This window comes from Paroedura picta, chromosome 15 (genome assembly GCF_049243985.1).
Source record: "Paroedura picta isolate Pp20150507F chromosome 15, Ppicta_v3.0, whole genome shotgun sequence".
NCBI lineage: Eukaryota > Metazoa > Chordata > Lepidosauria > Squamata > Gekkonidae > Paroedura > Paroedura picta.
Window position 1 is genome coordinate 525,252 of NC_135383.1, and position 24,591 is coordinate 549,842.

The 24,591-nt window shown below is 59.4% G+C and overlaps 2 protein-coding genes across 18 annotated transcripts in view; one reads left to right on the plus strand and one right to left on the minus strand.

The window, feature by feature from the left end:
• Positions 1-24,591, plus strand: part of LOC143824435 (proproteinase E-like) — a 193,012-nt gene that overhangs the window by 100,572 nt on the left and 67,849 nt on the right. The gene's annotated exons all lie outside the window — the stretch shown is intronic.
• The window catches only part of HSPG2 (heparan sulfate proteoglycan 2), a 97,016-nt gene that overhangs the window by 2,589 nt on the left and 69,836 nt on the right, over positions 1-24,591 (minus strand). For 12 of the 17 annotated variants that reach the window (XM_077311738.1, XM_077311746.1, XM_077311740.1 and 9 more), the window contains 50 exons: positions 24,406-24,586; positions 23,747-23,806; positions 23,320-23,442; positions 22,738-22,890; positions 22,121-22,263; positions 21,138-21,218; positions 20,571-20,706; positions 20,279-20,430; positions 19,912-20,050; positions 19,172-19,314; positions 18,936-19,068; positions 18,521-18,672; positions 18,010-18,139; positions 17,760-17,911; positions 16,883-17,021; positions 16,589-16,740; positions 16,225-16,363; positions 15,570-15,721; positions 15,130-15,268; positions 14,631-14,782; positions 14,309-14,447; positions 14,050-14,195; positions 13,733-13,871; positions 13,513-13,653; positions 13,009-13,143; positions 11,411-11,592; positions 10,669-10,861; positions 10,331-10,510; positions 9,739-9,999; positions 8,989-9,163; positions 8,474-8,571; positions 7,592-7,858; positions 7,397-7,509; positions 7,048-7,195; positions 6,632-6,748; positions 5,716-5,800; positions 4,968-5,112; positions 4,365-4,464; positions 3,705-3,814; positions 3,494-3,602; positions 3,245-3,343; positions 2,938-3,159; positions 2,494-2,738; positions 2,071-2,242; positions 1,803-1,925; positions 1,650-1,706; positions 1,381-1,456; positions 1,102-1,180; positions 477-518; positions 96-166 (listed from right to left, as the gene is read on the minus strand). In XM_077311738.1, coding sequence (XP_077167853.1) covers positions 96-166; positions 477-518; positions 1,102-1,180; positions 1,381-1,456; positions 1,650-1,706; positions 1,803-1,925; positions 2,071-2,242; positions 2,494-2,738; positions 2,938-3,159; positions 3,245-3,343; positions 3,494-3,602; positions 3,705-3,814; positions 4,365-4,464; positions 4,968-5,112; positions 5,716-5,800; positions 6,632-6,748; positions 7,048-7,195; positions 7,397-7,509; positions 7,592-7,858; positions 8,474-8,571; positions 8,989-9,163; positions 9,739-9,999; positions 10,331-10,510; positions 10,669-10,861; positions 11,411-11,592; positions 13,009-13,143; positions 13,513-13,653; positions 13,733-13,871; positions 14,050-14,195; positions 14,309-14,447; positions 14,631-14,782; positions 15,130-15,268; positions 15,570-15,721; positions 16,225-16,363; positions 16,589-16,740; positions 16,883-17,021; positions 17,760-17,911; positions 18,010-18,139; positions 18,521-18,672; positions 18,936-19,068; positions 19,172-19,314; positions 19,912-20,050; positions 20,279-20,430; positions 20,571-20,706; positions 21,138-21,218; positions 22,121-22,263; positions 22,738-22,890; positions 23,320-23,442; positions 23,747-23,806; positions 24,406-24,586 — 6,920 coding nt within the window. The remainder of the gene's footprint in view (positions 1-95; positions 167-476; positions 519-1,101; positions 1,181-1,380; positions 1,457-1,649; positions 1,707-1,802; positions 1,926-2,070; positions 2,243-2,493; positions 2,739-2,937; positions 3,160-3,244; positions 3,344-3,493; positions 3,603-3,704; positions 3,815-4,364; positions 4,465-4,967; positions 5,113-5,715; positions 5,801-6,631; positions 6,749-7,047; positions 7,196-7,396; positions 7,510-7,591; positions 7,859-8,473; positions 8,572-8,988; positions 9,164-9,738; positions 10,000-10,330; positions 10,511-10,668; positions 10,862-11,410; positions 11,593-13,008; positions 13,144-13,512; positions 13,654-13,732; positions 13,872-14,049; positions 14,196-14,308; positions 14,448-14,630; positions 14,783-15,129; positions 15,269-15,569; positions 15,722-16,224; positions 16,364-16,588; positions 16,741-16,882; positions 17,022-17,759; positions 17,912-18,009; positions 18,140-18,520; positions 18,673-18,935; positions 19,069-19,171; positions 19,315-19,911; positions 20,051-20,278; positions 20,431-20,570; positions 20,707-21,137; positions 21,219-22,120; positions 22,264-22,737; positions 22,891-23,319; positions 23,443-23,746; positions 23,807-24,405; positions 24,587-24,591) is intronic. The other 5 variants (XM_077311747.1, XM_077311737.1, XM_077311739.1 and 2 more) reach the window with 4 other exon arrangements.

The window sequence follows — 24,591 nt, forward strand, 5'->3', positions numbered from 1 at the left end:
GCAGGAGACACTCTGTCAGGTTTGAGAACAGACTCTCCTGTGGCCAGAGGTGACAGGAAGGCAGGGGGCACTGCATGTGTGGGGGTGTCACTCACCTGAACACCAAGTGTCCGTCTTTCAGCCCAAGGCTGATGAAGTCCTGGGACTTCCCACTCGCCCCTTCCTCCTGTGACAGAGACCGAAGCACGGCATGAGTGGTTCCCAGGGATCCCCCCCCCTGGCTCTGGACTGAGAAGAGGGGGTGGCTAGGGCCTAGTGGGAGGACACCACCCCTGGCAGCTGGAAATGCCCACCAGACTCAAGAGGTGCTCTTAGTAGGAGGCCTGGCTGAGTAAGCGCTGGATTCAATGGCCATGCTTTCAGCAGCCGGTGATCCAACCCCCCACCCCGCTCAAGCACACCGAGCAGCAGTGGAGACATGCTCTTCCAGGCCCTGACGTGTCCCTGCACCTGTGCATTCTCTTCACAGCAAGTACCTTGTTAGCGACATGCGGCTCAAGACCTGTCTCCCTGGTGGCCTGGACGGGGGAGAGAGAGAGAGAGAGAGAGGTGGCCAGGGCCACGCACGGAAGGGCAACTGTTAGCAAAGCTGGGCCAGAGGGGCAGCAGTAGTGGCTGCAGGGACTCGCTTGGGGACGGGTACTGGTCAGAGCTCTGGGGGGCAGCGAAGAAGCTGGCTGCAGACCAGCCTGGGGAAGGCAGGCACAGGCAATGGAGGGAGGAGCAGCAATCCACATGCAATCATGCAACAGGCAGGTGTATCCCATCGTCTCAAGCTGGGCCCTTCTACACCGTCCAGCAAGCACTGACGCCTCTCCTGTGCTCCAGGCCCGGTCGCAGCCATGCCCACAACTGGAGCACAGCTGGCCAAGATGTCCCCTGCCTGGGACAAACCCACACAAGCTGCTCCACTGCTTCTGTCCCGGCAGCCACCAGGGCCTGCCAAAGTCCCCCCCTCCCCTCCCCTCGTGGGCTGATTCACCGGCTCCAACAGCTCTTCACCCTCCCCTTGATGCCTCCTGAAGGCGCACCCCCCCCACCCCCCCACCCCCTGTCCAGGGCCGCCTGGCTCTGCCTTTGGGATGTCACAGCCTCACTCACCACGCCCTGCCAGAGGAGCAGCCCACTCGGGGAGCTGGTGCGCACTTCCATCTCTATCGTCTCTGGGGAGTCGGGGAGGCTGGAAAAGAAGAGGCCGAGGAGTGGAGGCTCTCCTCACAAGCCCCCTCCCTTGGAATGAGGGGAAAGGAGGCTTCTCCTGCATGGGCCAGCTGCTGTGTAACTACCCCAAGATCAGGAGCTGCCCTGGCCCCCTTGGCTCCCTCCCGGTCCAGAACTAGAGCCTCACAGGCTGGGTCGGGAAGTGAGACCCTCTCTCACCTCCTGGGGAAGGCATGCTGCGGGAGGGCTACGTAGCTGCTGTTGCGGAAGTGGGCACCATACTGTCCCGGGGCATCTGGTAGAAGAGAAATCAGAGTCAGACCACACCGGCCCAAGGGAACAGCACGAAGGAAGTCTTATTGGGCTGGAAGCCAAGGGGGTGGCCAAGGACACGGAAAGGGTGTGCTTGTAAATGCTGGCCTGCCCGTCAGCCTGCCCACCACGGCAGCTCCAGCCTCTCGGTCGAGGGACCAGGCTCCTCCACTCACCACTCCCCCCGCTTCCTTCTGGCGTCCACTCGACAGGCAGCTGGTGTTGCGTTGCATCTGCGTTCCAAGAGACGGGCAGAGGCATTAGGGGCGGAATCTCATGAGAGCCAACCAGGCTGGGTTTGCTCTGGCTAGCCTGCCCCCTGGACTCACCGTGCTCACAGTAGGACCCCAGGAAGCCTGGGGGGCACAGACATGCTGTATGTTGACAGGTGCCCCCATTGAGGCAGGGATGCGGGAGCTGGCAGTGGACCTCCGACTCCTCGCAGCGCTCTCCTGCAGAAAAAGGGCAACACCAACACACTGCCCTAAAGATGCCCCACAGAGGACCTTCCCCGCATTCACGCCCGCACGGCCACACTCTCAAGGGGGCACCAAGGGCAGGGGAGTGGAGCTGCGAGCAGTGCCCTCCCCCGCTCACCCTTGTAGCCCTCCGGGCACAGGCACTGGAATTCGTACTCGCCGGTGGGCAGGCACTTGCCCCCACGCTGGCACGGCCTGCGATCGCAGGGGGAGCTGTCAAAGCACTGGGAGATGCCATGGCTCTCCAGGAAGCTGTACGAGATGTCCACCTTCTTCCCATTGATAGAAACCTGTGGGGGGGGGAGGGGGGAAACTGGGAATCAGACCTGGCCACCAGCATCCTTTGTGAAAGCGGATTTTTCTTGGAAAGCTGAGTATGGAGGGGCAAGCAGGTAGCTTCCTTCCTCAGCCAGTCTCTTCCACTCTCAAAACCACCTGCCACGGCAGGAACCAGCCCCCTGGATGTCTTGTCCCGCCCAGCCAGGAAGCCAGGCCCAAGGCGACCCAGCCCTCCCTTCTGCCCCACCACCATGAGACTCACCTCTCCAATGCAGCCATAGAAGTGGCTGCTGCTGTTGGCAGCTGCTGGCAGCTGGATAGTACCACCCACTCCACCAAGATACATAGCTGTGCGCAGGTTCAGGCCCTGGCTTTTGCCCGGCGAGGACCTTTTCACGGGCCGCTCATCATTCACCCGCAGGGACCCGTCTTTGTTCAAGCGCTCCGCTGTGATCTTGTGCCACTGGCCCAGCTCAAGGGGCTTTGTGCTCCGGAGAACGGCTGTGCCTGGAGCAGGAGGGAAGGAGAGCTGGGAACAGGCCTCCCCTGGGCAGGGGCTTCCTCCTTTCCCATTTTGCTGGACTGAGATCCCAGCAGGGGATGGTGGGGGGAAACAGACTGCCAGCACTGCTACCCCCCCCCCGCCCAGGGAGGGAATGGCAGCCCTTGGGACAGCCCTTATTCTGGGGAGAGAGTGGGTCCTTACCTGACCCCAGCTCATAGCGGAACTCCAGGTGCCCGTTGGCCATGCTCAGGGAGACAAAATCTGCCACTGGGGCTCCGTTGCCCCCGCTGAAGAGGACGAGGCCATCCGGGGAGAGAGGCTTGACCTCAATGTCCACCCGCAGCTCGTAGTGGATGTTGGTGAGGGGTGGGTAAGAGACAAAGGCATCCCCGCCGTGGAAGTACGGAGTGGTCACCGTGACACCTGAGGCACAGAGCGGGGGGTGGGTTGAGCCAAGGCTCTGGCTGGCCACTCCTCCCCCTGAGCCCAGGCCTCTGCCCACACTCACCGGCCATGCACTTCTCTCCGTGCTTGCCCAGCAGGCACCGGCAGCTGTAGCCTTGACCGCTGGGTTGGTTGACACAGGTGGCATCAGGACCACAGGCTTCTGCCAGGAGAGGAAAAGAGAAAGTCGGTCATCTGTCACAGAGACATGGCACGAGGGATCCCAAAAGCTTCCATGGCTGGCCATGTATCTCCAAAGGGCTTGGCTCCCCTCGAGCTTCCTGGCTGCCCCCGGACCCTGGCTGTAGCTCACCTGGGTGGCAGCGCAGGGCTTGGGAGTGCTCACAGTTGCTGCCGGCAAAGCCCTGGGGACATTCACACACATAGCTGGCGCTCTCCGAGTCCCTGCAGACGCCTCCGTTCTGGCCAAGGGAGAGAAAGGCAGACAAGGGTTCAGCTCACCCGCATGAGGCCTTGGAGGCAAGCTGCCCTGCCTGCCACCCCCCCCCCCCACAGACACACACCTGGCATGGCTGGTCCTGGCACGTGGGACAATTGGAGACACCGTGGGACTGCAAGTCCAAGTCTTTGAAGATCACCTCCTTGCCCTGGATAACAAGCCTCCGGACGCATCCTGAGGGGGAGCAAGGTGAGAGACAGGGGCACTGGGCAACAACGGCAAGGCTTGTGTGTGAGCAGGAGAGGGAGGGGGAGAAAGCAGTGACCGATGGGCAGAGTTGCTGGGTGGGGGAGCTCCAGGGACATCTGCAACAATAGTTAGGAAAACCACTCCACATTTCCTTCAACAACTACCTTGCTGCTTCAGCTCACAGAACGGGCCCCTTAGGGAAGAGGCTGCCCAGTGAGTCCACGGCAGAAGTGAGGAGGACCTCAGGGGCCCTCTCAGCCCCTATATCCTGCTCAGCCTGCAGGCCCCCTTGGCAGGGGGTACCCAACACAGCCGGTGTTCCCAAGCAGGACGTGGCTGGCACCCCAGAGCACTGAGAGGGGAGTGAAGGGCAACAGGTTCTGGGGACGCCTACTGAGTCCTTCCCCAGTGAATGATGATAATGGGAAACGGGGCCATTCTGCCTCCTTGGGGACAAACCTGGCAGCCCCCAAGGCTAGCTCTCCCAGCCCTGCCACTGGCTGCATGCACAGGATGGGAGTCATGTGCCTCTCACCAATGAAGCCGCTGCTGAGGCCTGTCTTGGCGACAGCAGCGTAGTTGGGATAGCCACCCAAGTACAGCCCCTCGTTTAGGTCCAGACCTTGGAATTTGCCCTGGGAAGACACAAAATGGTGGCATGAAAAGCCAGCAGGGGCAGCTGCCCCATGGATCCCTTCTGCCCCCTTCCAGTTGATGGTCAAGGGCCCAACGTCGGTGGGAAGACCTTTCCTGAAGGGGGACCCTTTTGCTCCTGGAAACCATCACACCCCCTTCAGCAGGGAGTGTAGGCCAGCAGCCAAGGATGCCAAGTACGAGGCAGGGTGCTCGGTCTGAGAGCCTCTGTCGTGGGTGTGGGTGCAGAGAATGCCTGGCAATTGGGATCCACCAAAAGGAGTCTCCCTTTGGGAGCAGGAGGAGGAACAGCCCAGAGAGTGGTCCTCTGAGCAAGATCTCTTTTGGACAAGACAAGCCAACCGACCCAGGGGTGCCTGCAGGGACATCCAGCCCTTAAGAGCCTCAGCTCTGCTCAAGGACCAAGGAGCCCCTCTCTGTGGAGCCCAGGTGCTTTCAGGGAGGGGCAGGAATAGCTGCTCCTCTCCCCCCACTCCACACTCACCTGAGATGTGCCATTCACAGGGAGGTGATGGTCCAGCACCAGGGAGCCCTGGGTCAGATTGCGGTAGAGCTGGACCGTGTGGAACTCACCGAGTTTGAGGATGGAGGGGTGGCGAATGGTGGCCATGCCAGAACCAGCATCAAACCTGCAATTCCAGACAGCTCCAAGGAGCACCAGCACCAGCAATGGCCTCCCCCTGCCCTGGCAAGAGCCTTGTGGCTTTGAAAGACACCAGGTAATCCACTCCCACTGCCCCCATCCCATCCAGAACCTGGACTCATGAGCAGCAAGCAAACTGGTCATGGATGATGGCCCAAAGCAACCGGGAGTGTCCAGGCTGGGGAACAGCTGCCTGCACCCCAGAGGCACACGGCAGGGACTGGGGCAATGCCACCCCGCAGCCCCCCAAAGAGCCAGGAGCTGTTTGTGTGCCAAGCAGGTATGGAGGGAGAGACCCACTCATTCACTGGCACCTGCCACCACCATCCCCACAGATGAGATGTCAACTTCCACAGGGACTGCTCCTGCCTGGCCAGGCCTGTTGGTGCCTCGACCGGCCACAGCATTGTACCCAGGGGTACTAGCCGCCAGCTGGGTCTTAGAGACCCTCTGGGACTATAGCTGATTTCCAGACTACAGAGATCAGTTCCCCCAGAAGACATGGTACCTTGGGAAGAGGGACTCTAGGCATGCTGCCCCCCGCCCACCTCCAGGACTTTCCCAGGCTGGGGGAGCAAGCCAGTCTCACCTGAGTTCCGGACGACCCCCCACAAGTCCGAAGGACACAAAGTCAGTGCCCGTGTTTTTCTTCTGGCCGTTGTAGACCAACATCCCTGGAAAGGCACAGGACAAAGGTCAGCACGTGCCTCTCCCAGGCAGGGCACCAGCGGTCCGAAGCAGCCAAGGCCTGAGAAGAGCTGTGGTCTCAGCTCCATGCAGGGGCCAGGGTCAAGAGGAGGGATTCCTTGCAGGGGACTACTACTCCGCACCCTTTCTCACACAAAGCAGGGAGCGAGCTACTTGGGGGGCATGGCACCGCTGGCCCACTCATCACCCCTCCTGCCCATGAGTGCACTTTCTGGCCAGGCTGCAGCTCATGCTCCACCCCATGGGCAGGATGCACTGGCACCACAGTGCAATCGGAGGCCATTCCTTGGACGGGAATCTGCCAAGGGAGAGGTTAGACCCGGCCAAAGATCCCGTGCTCACAGTTAGGCGGGGGGGGGGGGCATTCTGAGCCCCGGATTTGCCTCCCCTCCAGGACTGGGTTAGTGTGCAAAGGGCTGCCTGAGGAGCGGGACACGCTGGATTCACACACACTCACAAGGCTCGGCTGCTGAAGGGGTTATCAGGGGCACTTAAGAGGACTGGCTGGAAAAGAAGCAGCAGCCAGCCCTGCAGAGGAAACTCACCCGAGTAAAGCAAGAGAGCTGGAAGGGGGGGAGGAGGGGGGGCGGCAGAGAGCCCAGAGGGGAAGGGGGGGGGGGCAACAGAGACAGGAGAGAGAGGAGGAGGAAGGGGAAGTAAGAGGGAAGACAGAGTGTTGAGTGAGAGACGCCCAGAGAGAGCTCTCAGAGAAAGTCAGATTACAGAATCGAGGCCCTCCAGCTTGGGGGGAGATTGGGAGCACCTCCCCCTTGCAATCGCCTGTCACCTCTTCTTACCATCAGGGGTGTCTGGCCGGAAGGTGATCTCAATGGCAAACGTCTTGTAGGCATCTTTCATGGTTGGCAGGACAAGGTATGACTGAGGATTCTGAGTAAAGTAGGGCACCACCCGCTCTATAAGCAAAGCAAGGGGGTGAGGGCAGGAGTGGATACCAGAACCCCTCCCCACGCCCAGCGGAGGTAGGCTCAACTGCCCACCCAGCTCTGGGGAGCTGCTCCACAACACAGTCTCCGGCACAGAATCCTAGAGTGGGAATTCACCACAGAGGCCATCTAGCCCCACCCCCTGCTCAGGGCAGGATCAGCCTCCAGCATCCAGGAGAAGGATCTGTCCAGCCGCTGCTTGGAGACCCCCAGTGAGGGGGAGCGGGCCTTTGCCACCACCTCTGTTCCTGCGGGTCCGGGGCCCTCACCTCGCACTTTCAGCATGGAGAACGCCGTCACTCTCCCTTGCCGGTTAGATGCAGTGCAGACATAGATGCCGGTATCCTCTGGCCGGGCTGCCGGGATGATCAGGACGTTTCCCTCCAGCTGGATGTCCTTGGGAAGGTCTCCTTCTAGCTGGAACACAACAAGGCAGGAAGCCCTTTTTTTGCCCCTTCAGTTGCCCAGGTATGAAGCAGCCCCACCGATGGAGGCCTCTCTGGACAGATCATGTTCTCCTGCCCTCCAGGAGGCCGTGCTGGCTGCCACTCTCCCCGTACACTTGTTGCTAGCCCCAGAGGGCCTATGGCCTCTCCTAACCCCGCCCTGGTGGCTGACCTTGGTCCACGAGATGTCAGGGACTGGGAAGCCAGAGGCCATGCAGGGGAAGACCACCTTGGACCCGGCTGTGACTTCCTTCACCTCTGGCTGGGCTGCAATCTGGGGGACAGCTGCAAGGGAAAGAGACAGGCTCATGAGTGGAAGGAGCGTCCATCGGGGCAGGAGTCCTCGCTAGGGCTGGTCTGCACTCACACTGGACGTGCAGGATGACGTGGGACTGGACCTCGCCCACGCTGTTGGTGGCAGTGCAGCGATACTGCCCGGCATCGGCTTGCTCCACCCGGTCAATCTTCACCACGCCGCCAGTCACCAGCACCTCTGGCCGCATCCGCCCGCCTGCCTTGCTCCAGGTGACGTGTGGCTTGGGGTCCCCAAAGGCCAGGCACTCAAACTCCACAGCGCTGCCCGCGAGCACCGTTTGCACCGATGTCCGGATATTGATCATCACCTTGGGCAGTGCTAAGAACGGAAGGAGAAGCAGCGGGTTCAGGGGGGGGGGGACGGGGCTGGCTTCCCCCGGCGGCCAAGGGGAGCAGCGGCCCCTGTCTGTGGCGAAGGTATGACCTGTTCAGGGGTTGGCCGAGTGTGGAAATCTCTTCCTGGTGAGGCCTCACAGCCTAGACCTGGCTGCTGATCTCTGGGTGACCCTTTCAAGGTCAGCTGAACTGGCAGGGGCCAGATTTTCTGCAAAGAATTGAAGCCTGGTATTTCAGCAGGAAGTCTGTCTTATGAAGCTACAAAGAAATGTGCTTCGCCCTAGAAATCATAGTGATATTTCCAAAGTTGGGACTGATCCAGAGCCCAGCTGCTGGAATGGAGCTGTCGAAAAGGAGAGGTGCCAGGGGAGGCGCTGCCCAGCTTCAAGCCCCAAGCCCCTCATAGCTGTGGCCTGAGAGGAAACTCATTTTTACCACCTACACCTCCCCAGGGCCCTTCTGCAGAAAGCAGCCTGCAAACGAGGGGACCCGAACCGTTAATCTGAGCAGGACCCCAGAAGGCCTGGGAGTTCCAGCCAGGGCAACCTGCTTTGCAGCCTGGCTTCCCCCACCCTTCTGCTTGGCCAGCTCCACCTACCCTGGACGATCAGCCTGGCCCTGCCCTCAGCATGGCCGGAGGGGTTGCTGACCCGGCAGATGTACACGCCTTGGCACCCCCGGTCCAGCTTCTCGATCCTGTAGCAAAGCAACAAAGGCCTGGTGGAACCCACAGAGCCAAACCACTCCCCCCCCCCCGCCTGCAACCTCCTGTGCCTGGCGGGTGCCCCACCCCACGAGCATCTCCTCTCCCTGCAATGACTCTCAGGAGAAATCTTTTCTGTCCTTCTCCCTGTCAGGAGACAGTCTGCTTGGTGCCCAAAAGCAAGAGGAGTTCTCTTGCTGTGTTCAAAGGATGCAGGGAGGAAATATGTCCCCCGAATCTCCATGGTGTGGAGCAGGAGCCCCCCCCCCCCTTCACCACACCTCTGCCCCAGGGAGAACTTTCACTCCTCCGTCTGTTTGCTGCCAGTTCATCGTCCTTATTTCCCTACCCCCCCCCCAAGCCCGCTGGGTGAGATTGCCTGCTGTGAGATCCCTCAGGCCCCTCCTTACCGAAGGACTCCATTCTGGACACTATGGCTGGGGGGCAGCTCTGCATCCTCCCTGAACCACTCAATCCGTGCCTCGGGGTCTCCGGCAGCTGAGCACGTAAACTCAGCCACGCTGCCCACAGCCTTGGTGTCGCTCTGTGGGGAGATCTGGACAGAGGGGGGTCCTCCAACTGGGCCTGCGCAGGGAGGGAAGACAGAATGGGCCTTCGCAGTGTTGGAGAGCCTTTGCCACAATGCCTAAAGACTGGCCGTCTTCAAGCAGCAGCTGGATAGATCCTTCTCCTGGATGCTTTAGGCTCACCCTGCATTGAGCAGGGGGTGGGACTGGGTGGCCTGCGTGGCTCCTCCCCACTCTAGGGTTCTGTGATTCTAAGGGAGGCCCAGGTTTGAATCCCCACTCTGCCAGGGAAGATGGCTAGGGGCCTGCAGGAGCATCCCTCGAAGGACCCAGCACCGACAGCCTCTCCCATGCCAAGAGGAGGTCTGTGAACCTGGCTGTGGATCCGTGCAGAATGTCCTGGTTCGTCTGGCTGGCCTGCAGACTTCCCCCTCCAGTATGTTCTCAGCCTGCCTTTCCTCTAAAGAGCTCTTCCCCATTTTATCCTCACAACACCCTTGCAAGGTCACCTTAATGGCAGAGTGGGGACCTGAATACGGGGCTTGGGGATCCGGAGTCTGTCAACCACAGCACCCCACTGGTTCAGCCTGGGACACACCCACTGCCCTCTCCTGGGATCTGCGCCCCACTCACCGCGCACCCGGACCTGTGCCAGAGCCTCAGCGGAGCCAACCCGATTGCTGACAAGGCAACGGTAGGTGCCTGAATCGTGGGGGACAGCAGGACTGATGTGCAGAATGGCCTCACGCACCACAGCATGGCCTGGGAGGCTGCCGTTGACCTTGGACCACTGGTACTGCAGTGGCGGAGTGCCGTGGGCCAGGCACTGGAGCTGCACCACATCCCCTGCCCGGACTGACGCCACATCTGGCAGAGTGGTTGCATAAGGTGGTGCTGGAGATGGGAAGGAGAGAGGTCCGCCAGGGCTGTGCCTTGGCAGTCCCTCCAAATCCCCACGAGGGGCAGAAGAGGCTAAAGGCCGCCTGGGAGCCACTGGCACGGGAGGAAGCAGTGCCGGCCTTCCTACACATTTCCTATTGGGGTCTTGCTCTTAGCAAGAGGTATGAGGCGCCCAGATGGGCTTTCTGGCCCTCTCTCGTCCAGAATATGCAGCCTGGCTGTGAATGTTCAACATGCCCACCACCCATCCCTTCCTGGTCCCTTCGCGGCCACTCTTCCTCCCCACCCACAGCCCCCACCTGCCTGCCCACCTGTCCCCACTTACACTCCACGTCCAGCACGACAAAGGCCTCCGTGAACCCGGCTGCATTGCTGGCGTTGCAGATGTACTGCCCGGAGTCCTGCTGAGCCACCCGGGGGATGACCAGGGTGTCATTCACCAGCTCATGCTGCCAGGGCAAGGGAGCCCTCAGCTTGGACCACTGGATGGTGGGAATGGGATCCCCTGGCAGGAAGAGGAAACAAGGCATGGGCGGCCGACTCACCCGGTTCAGGGCTGAGGCCAAGAGCTCAGGGCAGCCTCACTGGAGAGGTCCCTCCGTGGCTCTGGACAAGGGTAGCCTCAGCGACAGGCAGCTCTTCTCTTGCCCCCTTCCCACATACCTGTTGCAGAGCAGTGGAGCCGTGCAGTTTGTCCAGCGACCACCGTCAGCGTGGGGCTCACACTGACCTCAGGCGCCCCGGCTTTCCCGTGGACACTCTCTACACTCACATCCACCTGTGCCTCAGCCATCCCCAGGGAATTCTGAGCCAAGCACACATAAGTCCCAGCGTCCTCAAGCTTTACAGATGACATCTGTGGGGCAGGGAGAGTGGGGGGTTACCATTGCCTGCAGGAAGCCAGGGCAAGATGCCAGGTGCCCACCCTGGGGGGAGAGGGTGGTTACCTTCTAGGGGAACTGGAGGCACACCGCAGTGGGCTCTTGGCTGCAGGAGACCTGCCCTGACACCTCCTCTGCCTTCCTGGGAATCCCTACTCAAACCCTACCACTTATATCTCGGTGGAAGAAAAGTGAGATGCCACAGGTGGAGGAACACCCTCCGCTCCAGAGGCCACGTTTATATTTATATTCCAGTAATTGAGACTGCACTCTGACTGTGTACTGAGTCACCCCCCACACACACACACACAAAAGCCTCCAGCGCTTAGAGCTCTTGCCGGACTGAGACAAAAGGTTAACCCCTGCTAGAGAATCACGCCACAGAGACACTGGGAAAGTCAAAAGGCTAGATGGCACTTCTTCCTCTTGATACTGACCCCAAAAAGAATGATAAATTCTCAGGACACCCACAGCAAGCCTCAGAGCTTCTGCTGTCACCTGCAAGCAACATGTCTCTGACCCACCTTCAGAACTGATCGGCTCTCCGTAAACATTTGATTCTGATTGTCCACCTTCTGCCGGACACCCAGTTTGCTCCAACGCACCAGTGGGCGGGGTTCACCTGTACCCTGGCAGTCCACACTGAGGGCCTTGCCCACCTTCACCCGGATAGGGCCCTTGGGCACCACCGAGACTGCAGGAGGCCCTAGAGGGGAGAGGAGAGGACAAAGTGACTGATATCTATGCACTGACCTCAACATGGGCTGTGCTTTATGGAGCAACAAGACGAAAGACTGTCCTGAGAAGCTTACAAACCCAAGTAGGGAGGGCAGGAAGAGGGAGGTTCAGGCGAATTAAAGGCATATTAGGAGGGAGAAAGGAGAAGGAGTTGTCTGGTAAAAGGCCTTCCATTCCAGAATTTATGGGTCTTCACTCTGAGTATCAGGGCTGGCCAAACTGTGACTCTCCAGATGTTCGTGGACGCCAGTTCCCTGCCAGCATGTGCAGGGGCTCATGGGAACTGTCATCCATGGACAGCTGGAGAGCCACAGTGTGGCCACCCCTGCTGTATCTGCTCAGAGTGTGTCAAGTGCCTTTTACAAGCTGATTGGCACAAAAGGGAACAGCGGTTCAGTATAACCTCTCTACCAACACAAAAGCCAGTCAGCTCCAAAGAGATGTACAGGAAAGCCAGGAAAGAATGAAAGAGAGAAGAGTCATCCCTCAGCTAAAGATTTTGGGGAGGTCAAAGGACAGAATGCTAGCCTTCCCTTGGGAACAGGGAAAGACACAGGGGTGAGAGAGAAGGAGAGGCAATCCCCTGACCCAAAGGGCCAGTAGCCTGCTGAATAGATTCCCAGGGGCTACAACTAGGGGTGTGCAAAAGCAAAACAGTAACAGCTAAATTAGTATTTTGCGGGTATACTGAATCTGAAAAACATCACTACTTTCTGATATTCCTGAATTCAAATACCGATATGATATTCAGATTGGAAATAATCAGGAAAGCTAAGTTTTTTGGCTCCCTGGGTCTGAGGGTTTTAAAGGGACCAAGATTCCTTTAACTGCCTTGGAGTCAGAGATTTCTCCAGGCTGGGAAGTCAAGTGGTTTGGAGAGTGCCCATCCTGCTGTAAGGCTGCGTCCCTTTCACTTCCCTCCATTTAGAAGGGAAGGAAGTGAAAAAGGGGGCTTAAAGGGCTGCTGTCCATTTAAACTTCACAGCTGACAGGCAGACCCATGACAGTGCTAGGTTTAAATGGCTGGCTAGGTTTAAATGGCTGGCAAAGGTCAGTTTCACTTCCTCTCGCTTGGAAGGAGGGGGCAGCGAAACAGACAGCAGATCGATATAGCAGAAAAATCCAGTTTTATCTGGGTCAGCTATACTAATGGCCAAAACAGATCAGATAATCTGTGTTCAACTGAGAAAACTGAATGCACACACCTGATTACAATAGAGAGCAGAGGGGCTTCTGGCAACTGCCCCAGGAGCTCTGCTTTGCGTGCTGCTGTGACCTCCCAGCCTGCTGCCCACATGGTTCAATCACTGGGGCTCTGGACAGGCACCTGCAGCCTAGCAGGACTGATTCTTCTGCGCTGCCTGGCAACCCCTTCCACACTCACCGTGCACCAACAGGTTGACGACACTGTTGGCTATTCCAAAGCGGTTGGAGGCCACGCAGCGGTACGTTCCCTGGTTCTGAGGGCGTGTATTAGTGACAGTGACCACCGAGCCATTGGGGCTGATCTTCACATTATCTGCATTGTGGGAGAAGAGGAGGCCAGAGGTCAGTCAGACGACACTTGGGATCACACCCCAGGCCTGAGAGAACAAGGAGGGGATCCCAGTGGTGGTGACGGGGCCGCCTGGAGGGATTTCAGGGGCCAGGGCTCCAGCTACATCAACCATCAGCCTGGACCGCTGGGCAAGATTTCTTCCCCAGAAGAAGGTAAATGTTAGCAGCCTCCTCAGTCCTGGCATTGAGAGGAAAGAAACTCCAGGGACAGAGCCTGGCCTCCTCAGCCAGCTTGGCCTCTGCACGGCTATTCCTGCTAGAACCGGCACCCAATGCTCACGCCCGGCCTGCCCTCTGCCGGCACGAGGGTGGGCTGGGAGAAAGCGCCTACCTTGCAGCCGGTTGTTAGGCAGCTTCCACGTTATCTCAATGGGCTGGGCACCCTCGTGGACCCGGCACTTGAAGGCGACGTCCTCCCCCTTGCGCACTGCAGTGCTGTGGGGCTCAATGGAAATGATGGGGCTCTGGAGGCCTGCGGAGACACAGCCACCGCACGTGAGGCCACGGGTGCTGCCCACCCCCACTAGCCCCACAGGAACCGCAAGACCTACGGGAAGTGGCGCTGGTGCCAGATGGCACAGAGAGCACAAAGGAAGCCTCTCGGGGGGTGGCAACGCCATGCTCCCGGCACACGTATTTGCCAGAGTCAGCCGGGCTGAGGTGGACCAGCCGCAGGTGGGAATTGGAGACCTGTGGGCAGACGAGAGGGAGAGGCGGGGCTGGAGGAGGCCTAGACAGAGCCCGGACTCCTCCTCTGCCCACGTGGCCCTCAGGAACCGCAGGGGGGATGCCCCCCCCCTTCCATTCTCCCCAAAGGACCATTCCACCACCGGTCAGTCCCCAGCGGCACTAGATATCACCTCCACACCTGGTGACTGGCAGGCAGAGCACCCCCTTGGCGATGCCAGGTGAAGGTGGCGTGGGGCTGGCCTGGGGCAATGCAAGTCAGATCCAAGGTCTGTCCCTGAACAACGGACGGCGACGAAGGTTCGACCCTCAGAGGGGGGAGAGCAGCTGACGCGGCAAAGGAGAAAGCAAGAGGGTCACCTGCTGGGCTCCTGGCAAGGAGGGGCACCACAGCCACCCACACTGAGGAGAGGGGACCAGGGAAGGGCACCAGGACTTACGACGAAGTGAGCCCTCACTGTCTTGGATGGTGACCACCAGCACGGCCTCCTGGGTGACTGCAGCGCTGCTGACACGACAGACGTACTCTCCAGAATTGGCTGAGGAGACCTGTGGGATGCGCAGACGCGTGCCCACAACCTGCTCGAGAGGGAAGGGGGAGATTTTCACTTGGGTGTTGCTGGGGTCGGAGGCCTCATTCCCTCCTGCACCCTCCATGGTGACCCCGGCCCTGAAATTCTGTAGCCACCAATACATTCCTGAGCTCTCTAAGTGGGCAAAGGGACATTGTCCATGTGGGGCAGTCTGGGTACGTCTCCATACCTGGTGGTTGGCGGGGAGGGCACCCCCCCTCTTGAACCACATGACTTTGGGCTGTGCCTGACTGGCAACAAGGCAGTTCAGCTCCAAGGTCTGTCCCTCAACGAGAGATGAGGACGAAGATTCAATCCTCACCGGTGGGACAATGCCTGAAGCTGCCAGAGGCAAACAAGACAGGAGATGTGTTGACGGTTGGTGAGGAGGCCTCCCCCTCCCCATCGCCCTGAAAGCGGCGATGAAACCCTTGCCAGCCCCCCCGTTTCCAGACCAGGGTGTGTGTTCTCCAAGGAAGCCTTGGGCCATTTTACCAACTGGTGCAGAAATTAAGAATGATTAGGCAGCCCAAGTATTTTACTCCTGTGTCTTCCAGCTATCTCTCCCACCCTTTCCTTGGGAGGATCTTCCCACTCTGAGTGCCAAAAACTCCCAGCCCCACAGAAGCCCAGAGTGGAGGGAGTGTCCCTGCCCCCAAGAGCCACTGGGATCCCCGAGGAACACATACGGTGAGTAGAGGCAGCGCTGCTGGGTATGGAGACGATGACTGAGGCCTCCAGGGGGTTGGAGCCATCATTCACATAGCAAACATATTCTCCAGAGTCACCCATTGAGGCCTGCAGGATCCTTAGGTGGGATCCAAGGATCTGTTGGCAGAAGGGGGATGGGGAGATGGACTGACTGGCCCCTCTCAGCAAGCCTGGAGTAAACAGGGCTCTGGTGCAGCCCTTGGAAAGGCCCGCCTTCCTCCCCATGTCCTCTCCTTGCCCACCTCCCTTGGCTTTCTTCAGACAACTGACCATCTTTCTGGTCATCCTTTGCAGCAAGGAAGAACCCTCCAGTCCCTTGTGGTTTGCAGACCCCCGTTCTCCCCCCCCACCCACACACACACTTTTGGTATCCTGAAAGGACTCCTCTACTCTTCCCCCCAAGGTAAGCGCTCCTTACCTGGCTGTTGACTGGCAGGGCACCACCTCGCTTGTACCACATGACCTGGGGCTGAGACTGACCCGCAACCAAGCAATTCAGATCCACTGTCTGACCCTCAACAACAGAGGATGATGAGGTCTCGATTCGTATTGGGGGGGTGACACCCACAGCTGGAAAAGCCAGAGGGAAAAGGGATGGGATGGGGACCCCACTGGTGTTTTGGTCCAGTTCTGGTGCCAATGTGAAGGAGGAGGAGGGGTTTCCCTTTTCCCCCCAGAGTGTTGCGGGGCTTTTGTGTGCTTTCTGGCTTTCTCCTCAGGTCTCTGCAATCCTGCCTAAACCTGCTTTCCTATGACATTTTGCAAACAAGACCGTTCAAATCTTTCCAACCTGCACTGATGCTATTCCCCACCTCACCTTGAATGGAACACCAATTCCACCAGGCATTTGGCTGAGGCCAGGATCACCATCACCACCCACTGTGCCCCCCCCCCCCCAAACGCCCCTCAGCCTCCATTCTATGCCTGGCCAGTAACTGGACGTCTCAACGGCCAGGTTTGTAGGGGTGCTGGAATTAGGGTAAGAGTTTTATTTTTTATTTATTTATTTTTAGACCGCCGCTCTCCAAAAAGTCTTGCGGTGGTTCACAGCAATGCTAAGACCTTCAACTCACAGTAAGAGGAGCCTGGGCCACCCTGGATGGTGACGATGAGGGAAGCCTCATGAACAGCCGTGCCGTTGCTGACACGGCAGACGTACTCTCCGGAGTCTGCTGTCGAGGCCTGGGGGATGCGCAGGAGGGAGCCGGAGACCTGGTGGGGAGGGAGGGAAACCGAGTCAGCTGCACCAAGGAAAGGCCCAGAGTTCTGATTTACCCCCAGTTCAGCTCCTGGAGCCGCAAACTCCTTTGGGGCTGGAAAGGCGGGAAAAGGCCTCCACGGATGCTGTTGGTCCTATGGCTGATCTGCACCCCAGAAAGTCCACAGATCTCCCCCCCCCCTCAAACAGGGGAGATTTTGTACCCACTGGCTCTGTACCTGGTGGTTGGGAGGGAGGGCCCCTCCGCGCTTGTACCACATTACTCTGGCCTGTGAAGGGCTTGCCACAATGCATGTCAAGTCCAGCGTGTGTCCCTCAGCAGGAGAGGTGGAAGAGGATTCAATTCGCACTGGAGGGGTCACTCCGGGGGCTGCAAGAGAGACATGTCCAGAGGGGGCAGCCGTAAGGATCCCAGAAGCACCTTCCAGGATCAGACCAAGGTGGCAGCCGTGTGTGGCCCGCCAGCACAGATGCAGGCAGTGGCAGGCCTGCCATGGGGAACTGGGACTTACGGAAGGAGTCAGAGCTGCCCGGCTGGATGCTGACAAAGACAGAGGCCTCCTGGGTGGTGGCGCCATAGCTGATGCGGCAAACATATTCTCCAGAAGCCGCTGGGGAGACCTGCAACAACCTCAGGCGGGACCCAAAGGCCTGGAAAGGAGGAAGCCGTGACAAGATGAAGGGAGTAAACATAGAGGTTGCTTGCTGTGCCTAGCGTGGCGCACGTGGACTAGGAACAACTGAGCTACCATTCCGGTAGTCTCCACTTGGGTTCTGCCCACACGCGGAAGGAATGCTCTGGTGTCCCCAGGGCTCAACTTGCCGCCTGCGATATGGGGATGAGCAGTGGCCTGCCCTGCAGGGCTCGTATGAAAAGAGGGCAAGGGGTCAGAGCAGCTTTCCTACGAGGAAAGGCTGGAGAGCCTGGGACTTTTCAGGGCTTTTGAAAAAAGATGCCAAAACTTTATAAAATTATGCAGGGGGTGGAGTGGGTGGAGAAAGGGGATCAAAGGAGCTCTTTCCTCCTCTCCCGTAATATTAGAACTCTGGGTTGATTTGATGAGTGATATATTCAGGACAGATAAAAAGCAATTTCTTTCCTGAGTGAGTAATTAAAGGGGCTGGCGTGATGGCCCCAAGCACAGATGGCTTTCAAATGGAGTTAAACAGGTCCATCAATGGCCACTAGTGATGCTGACCAAAGGGAACCTCTTTGTCCAGAGGCAGCCGGCCTCTGACTCCCAGGGCCAGGAGGCAGCACCCGGGGAAGGCCTCAACCTCTCTACCCTGTTTGTCAGCCCTGCAGAGGGCTGCCCCCCCCCCACCGCCCAGCCCCAGCAGTGGACCCATTTCTGCATCCTGGACAAGCCCCGGGAGGGTCTCCAGCACCTGATGGTTGGCAGGTAGAGATCCGCCACGCTTGTACCACGTGACTGTGACCTGCTCCTGGTGGGCAGCAGTACAGTCCAGCTCCAGGGTTTGCCCTTCTGTGACGTGAGGCGAGGAAGCCTCGATCTTCATGGCGGGGGTGATGCCTAAGGCTGGAGGAAGCGGAGCAAGAGACCAGCGTGAGCACTGGGTGGGCCAAGAGGACCCCCAGCCTGCCACAGGCTTCTGCCGGTCTTTGAGGCTCACTCACTGGATGAGGATCCTGTCCTGCCAACAATGACGGAGGCTTCTCGGGTGACAGAGTCGAGGCTGACGCGGCAGACATACTCCCCGGAGTCAGCAGGGGAGGCCTGAGGGATGCGCAGGTGGGAGCCTGAGACCTGGGGGGAGGGAAGGGTGGCAGAATGCACTTCGTAAGTTAGAACAGCCCTGGCATTAAGGGGGTGTGGGTCACTCAGTCTGCTCCCCCAGGAGCCTTCTTCTGCTTTAGAGTGGAAGCCGAGAAATACCCAAGTACAGCTGGGGACCCTCGGGAAAGAGCCCCTATCGTCTGCCCCAGCTGAGCAAAATGGCCAGTGGCTGGACCAGTGGGGACAGTCTCCTGGAATGGAAAGGAGTTCATTTTGCAGTGTCACTCTCTGACCACTGCTTGTGCCCGAGGGGACACTCTGACCACTGCTTGTGCCCGTTCCAGAGACCAAGAAGCTGGCAAGGGAAGGGGGATCCCCAGATAATCCCACTCCAGTTCCCCATTGGTGTACCTGGTGACCGGCTGGCAGGGACCCGTCTCGTTTGTACCAGGCGACGGTGGCACCCGGCTTGCTAGCAACAACACAGTGGAGATCCAAAGTCTGTCCTTCCACCAGAGAGGGGGACGAAGATTCAATCCGCACAGGGGGAGTGATACCTGGGGCTGGGGGAGCAGATGGGGGAGTCAGAGCAGAGCCCGGCCTGGCTCTCGAGAGCACCAGGCTCACCGCAAGGCTAGCCACTTCAGCCTCGCTCTTTCCCCCGCAGCAGGCAGGGAGTCGACAGGGAAGCCCAGAGCCTCTACCTGGCCTCCAGCATCCCCAGAGGGCTTGTGCCCCTCCCAGGACCCAGAAGAGCAATGTCCTTTATTCAAGCAGGCCCAAGCCCCAAATGCCACCCATCCAGGAGACGGGGTTTAGGGCTCACTTTGGGCGGTGCTGTGGACAGTGACCTCAACGGAGGCCTCCTGGGTGGAGCTGCCGCCGCTGCTCACCCGGCACACGTAGACACCAGCATCTGCGACTGACGACTGAGGAATCCACAGGCGGGTGCCAGCAATCTGGACAGGGGGGAGAGCGTGTGAGCCCTGGGGACAAGTGGCAGCCTCGGGGCAGGAGGCAGGCAAGCAGGCAGGCGCATCTGCTCTGCCCTAAGAGCCATACCTGGTGATTGGCAGGAAGCGGACCCCCGCGCTTGTACCATGTGACTCTGGGCTGCGATTGCCCGGTGACGAGGCAGTTCAAGTCCAGGGCCTGCCCCTCGGGCACGGAGGGTGATGGAGATTCAATGCGAACCGGGGAGACCTCTGGCGAGACAGGACACGTGGCACGAGGGGAGAAAAGAGGGGTTTACAAGATCCAGCCCGCTGGAGGAAGCAGTAATCAGGAAATCCACCCCCGGGGTATTCAGAGCTTGCTTTTCCAACAAAGACTGTCCCTCAAGGAGGACTGCAGAAATGTAAATCTTCATAAGGCATGCCAGGTTGGTTCTTGGCAGCAGTAAAGGCCAACTAGACCAAGATCAAACTTGGAGCAACTGGGCGGAGTCCCTCGACCGCAGGGCAAGTTCTGGGTGCTGGGTGTGGAGCTCCATTTAACAGGAGACGTTCTCAATGTCTCTGCTTGCAGCAGCTGACATCCAGTTTGTCTTTGGGGCAGCAGCACCAAGCAGGACTCAGGATGGCTCAGGGCCTGCCTTCCAACTCCCCGGGGCCCAAAGGGACTGGGGCTTACAATGAGGACCGTCACACACCCTGTGCAAAGCCTGAGAACTTGGGCCTTTGCTTTCTCCCTCCCCTTAAATTCCCTTCCGGACTGGGTATGTCGGGGCCCCTGGCTCTCTGTCCACTGCAGCAAGGAGAGAGAGCCCCCCAGGGCCACTGGTCTCTCTAGGGGAACCTTACTCTGTGAGGAGCTGGAGCTCTGCTGGACAGTCACAGTGATGGAGGCTTCCTTGGGGCCAGCACCGTTGCTAATTCGGCAGACGTATTCACCAGAGTCAGCAGCGGAAATGTGCAGGATCCGCAGATGTGACCCATAGACCTGGGAGGAGAGTTGAAAGCTTTTGGGGGTGGGCTCCCATTTGCCAGGCAAGAGCGCTGGGAGCAAAGTGCCTCTCTTCTGCTTTCTCTTCCTCCCGTGAGAGAGGCACCAGGGCCTGCGGCCAGCTTCGGCCACCACAGGGATACCGGCCAGGTGCCCACAGGACAGCCGCTGACTTCCTTGTGGTGCTCTGCTCTGGCTGGGGGTTGGGCGGTGTGTGGGAGCTACCTGGTGGCCGGCTGGCAGGGTCCCTCTTCGCCGGTACCACATCACCGCCCCAGGTGCTTGGCCAGCAGCGATGCAGTTCAGATCCAGCGTCTGTCCTTCGACAACCGACGATGAAGAGGACTCAATTCTCACTGCAGGAGGAGCAGCTGCGGCTGCCAGGAGCAGCAGGGAGACAGTCAGAAACCTGCCGTGTGTTCAGGAGGCCCGCTCTGACCTGGCCACCTGGCCTTCTGCGTAACAGGGACCCCCAAGATGGGGGCATGTGCAGCGGAAGGGAGCAAAAGCCTCTCACCTCGGGTGACCTCCACCTCAATCCGCGCTTGGCCGACTCCTGCTGCACTCCTCCCCACACAAAGGTAAACTCCACCGTCAGCAGAGGTAATGGAGGGGATCACCAGGGTGCCGATGTCCGTCCTCTCCGTGCGGGACTGCAAGCAGGAAGGATGTTCATGGGGCACTCTCAGCATCACAGCTGAGCCTACAGAGGGCGGGGACTGGGGCACCCTGGCCAGGGCTGGGCAACAAGGAGCTCCCAACAAAACCTCCGTGGATGAGACTAAAACCGTGACTGTTGAACCAAGGCAAAGACAAGGATGGGAGGAAGAGGGCCTTTGGTGGAGAAGAGGTCAAGGTGAAGAAGAGTCCTCTCACTGTGCACAGAAGATCCAGCTCCCTCCCCCCTCCCCGGAAAGGGAGGCAGGCGGACCCCCCCCCCCCCGTGGACCTTGGACATTCCGGACCACCCCTGGAAACATGAGAGAATGTCAGGCAGGAAGGGAAGCACAGAAAGGCCAGCAGGGAAGGCAGAGGGAGGCACAGCAGGCGGAGCAGCTCATGCTGGGGAGGACAAGGGGGCTACCTGCTGGAGCTCCCGGATCCTCTGCTGGAGAACTTCCAGGCTGACACCTTGGAAGTGGAAGAAGCCAAAGACGGCAACAGCCTAGCCAAGGAGAGAGAGGCAGAGAGGGCAGCCGGACAGGTGAGAGAGAGCGAAGGAGAGTGAGCATTAAAGGAACTGCTTTGTCAGACCGCAGAACGGGGGTGACGTAGGCCCTTGCCTGAACCTGGCCCAGGATCGTGGTTCTCAACTCTAGGAATCAGGACTCAGGGTGCTCCAGAGCACCAGGACTAGCCACAACAAAGGCAGGAACATTTGGGCATGAGGTTCATTCTGGGGTCCCTCAGAGCTGGCTCTGTTATGCCTGCTCTGGGCCTTGCTGGTCAGGGAAGTTCTCTCTCCACAAGGCAGACTGGCCCTGAGCTCAAAGCAGCTTGGCTTGCTTGCTCAAGCCCCCCTCAGGAAGTCTGCTCCTGGCCTCCCTAGTTTCACCTGTGCTGGATGAGTCCCATGAGTCCCAGCCTGGACGAGCTGGGGCAGAAAGGCAGATATCCCCCTCATTGCTCTTGCTGCAGTCCTGTGAACTGTGTGCATCTGAAGCCCCTGGGAGGGAGGGAGGGAGGGCAGCAGGGGAAACCGAATCATGCTGCGCTGAGTCAGGGGGGGAGCCCACCCTTGACACCTCCAAAGGGAAGGCTTCTGACTTCATGCCCCCCTGCTGTGTTCAGGGCAAATCAGCTTTACTTTAAATGCTGAAGCTCTGCCCTGGGAGAGGAGAAGGAAAAACAATAAAGAGGGGAGTGCCTATGAGCCAGTCACCCAGTCTCAAACTAACCTACCTCACAGGGTTGTTGGAGAGGATAAAATGGAGAAGAGAAGAACAAAGTAAGCCCCTCATGGAAAAAGGACAGGTGTAAATTAAGTATAGAAACAAAGAGACATTCTGACTCCCCATTCACATTGCCCCCCCCCCAGAGCGCTGCTTCTCCCTTCCCCAACCTTACCTGTGGCGGCAGAGTGCCCCCTTGCTTCTCCCAGGTGATGGTGGCCGCAGGGGATCCAGCAGCCCGGCAATACAGCCGCACAGTACTGCCCTCCTGCACCTCTGTACGCTCTGGGCTCACCTGCACCTGAGGCACGCCAGCACCTGCCGCAGAGCAGAGCAGTACCTGGTGAGGCCTCCTCCAACCCTCCCTTCAGAATTCTAGATGGGGTCCCAAAGGCTGAGCCCATGAGAGCTGCTGGGACAACCATGGGGTGTGGGGGAGGGGAGTGGAGTGCAGGGGCTGCATTACTGTCGCTGGGGGCAGCAGCAGCTCAACCTGGCTTCTGACTCTGGGCCCCTCCTGGAGGGGCAGGAAGGGGCTGTCTCTCTCGGATGAAAGGCAGATGGGCTGGCTGTGAGGAGGGGGGCAGCCTGGTATGTAGGGTCATCCTCTCTTGGCAGAATGCTGCCAAGGCCGAGGCTAGTCCATTTCGGCCTTTCCACACAAAGCCAGCTGGAAGTTAGTCTTAGGAGGAGGAAGAGGCCACTTCTGTGCCATGTTTGGCAATCCAGGAGTGCTGGGACAGGCCCGCAACCCATGCCCCGCCCCCCCCCCCGGGCCTCATCACAACGTACTCTGCACTTGTAGGAAGGCCCGGGCCATGTGCTGTCCAGCACTGCTCCGCACGCGGCACAAGTACTGCGACTCGTCAGAAGGCTCTACTGCCAGGAAGCGCAGTATCCCCCCCTGGATCACAGCCTTGGGGGAAATCACACCTCCTTGTCCGCCTGCAGCAGAGAACAAAGCTTCAGTGGCAGCCCCAGGACCCCACTGGCAACTGATTCCCCAGCTCTTGCAGGGACAGCTGTGCCAGGCATGGGGCTCTCCTCTGGCCAAGCCTACAGGCAACAGCCTGGCAGACTCCCTGGAGGACCCAGTGGGTATGCAGCTGGGGAAGGCAGTAAAGAGATTGTGGGATCCTTGTGGTGCCCTCTGCACAAATGCGTTTTGGAGTCTGCACTGCAAAGGCTCCCTCCTCCACAGAACACTCAGCTGCAAGCCGCAAAGCCACCGGGCTGCAGCTCCCACCAGAGGGAGCAGAAGAGCACCAGGTGGGCCTGGGGGGCGGGGCCTTGCTGGAGGGCAGGCCCACCTGCTGCCCTTGGCTCTGGAAAGGGACAAGAGAGGGCCATGGCTTCCTCCAGAGCAGTGCTTACCTATCCATTCCACTGTGGGCTGGGGGCTTCCTGTGGCGATGCAGCGGAACTCAGCCGGCTGGCCTGGCTGGACACTCAGCTGCGAGGGCTGGACGACGGCCATGGGAGGGACGGCTGATCCAGCTGCAGCAGAAAGGGAGGAGTGGAATTGGGGGGGGGGGGGGTTAATTCAGGCCAGGAAGTGGCTCCCATCCTTCAACTTCCAGGTCCAGAAAAGAGGCCATGCCATGCAGTTGCAAACCCGTCCTCAGACCAAGGAAACATGCACCTATTCTGCCTGACATCTGGGGCAGGAGGCCTTGGCACAGGCTCATGTGTCAGGGTGGGGCCTCCATGCCAGAGAGACCCACCAAGAGCAGTGCAGGAGACAAGTCAGGGCCCTCCGTGCGGGGCCTGGGACATGCAGTGGCCGCCCAAACCGACTTACAGGGTCTGTGGCCTTCCAGGACTTCTACCGGTCCATAGAACATCTGAGTCTTAGACGGAGCTGCAAACGAGGGACAACATCGCACACAGGCCCAGGTGGAAAGGATGCTTGCTGTGAGCCTCGTTCCCGTGACTAAAGGCAGGTTTGCCCTCTGGAGACCTCGGCAGGCTGCCAGGTGGGCAATGGACCCCCCCTCCCCATACTTTGTTCTGTGCCCCTTCATCACAAGCTCAATCAGCACCGGAGTAGCTCCAGCAAGGCAAGGAGGCCTCCCTCCCACACGAGCCGAGCAATTCTGCAAGGCCTCCGACGTTTGGTGCTGGTCTAAGAGGCAGTTGCCCAAGTGCCAGAGGCGCCAACCACATGAGGCCGCATCAAGGGCACATGAACTCATGAAGCTGCCTTCTACTGAATCAGACCTTTCCGATCCATCAAAGGATTGCCTTCTCAGAGGGGCGGCAGCTCTCCAAGGTCTCCGCATCCCCTGCTGCCAGATCTTTCAACAGGGACTGAACCTGGGATGTTCCGCGTGCCACATCGGTGCTCTGTCAGTGAACCACAGCCCCTCCGTCCCTGTGTGCGGTGGACGGCACAGTGCTGGGAGTAGTGTGCAGCCAGGGGAGTGTTCAGGCACAAGCGCACGAGCCCCAGGGACCCACCTGGCACATGCAGGGTGGCCGTTCCCTCATCCATGTCAAGCATGTTGGAGCCAGTGCAGACGTAGATGCCGGCGTCTTCAGGCTGCACATTGCGGATGGTGAGGATGCCGTTGAAGTCCATGGCCCGAGCGGGAAGCTTGCCGTGGTTCTGCCGCGTCCACACCAGCGTGTAGGCGGGGGACTGTG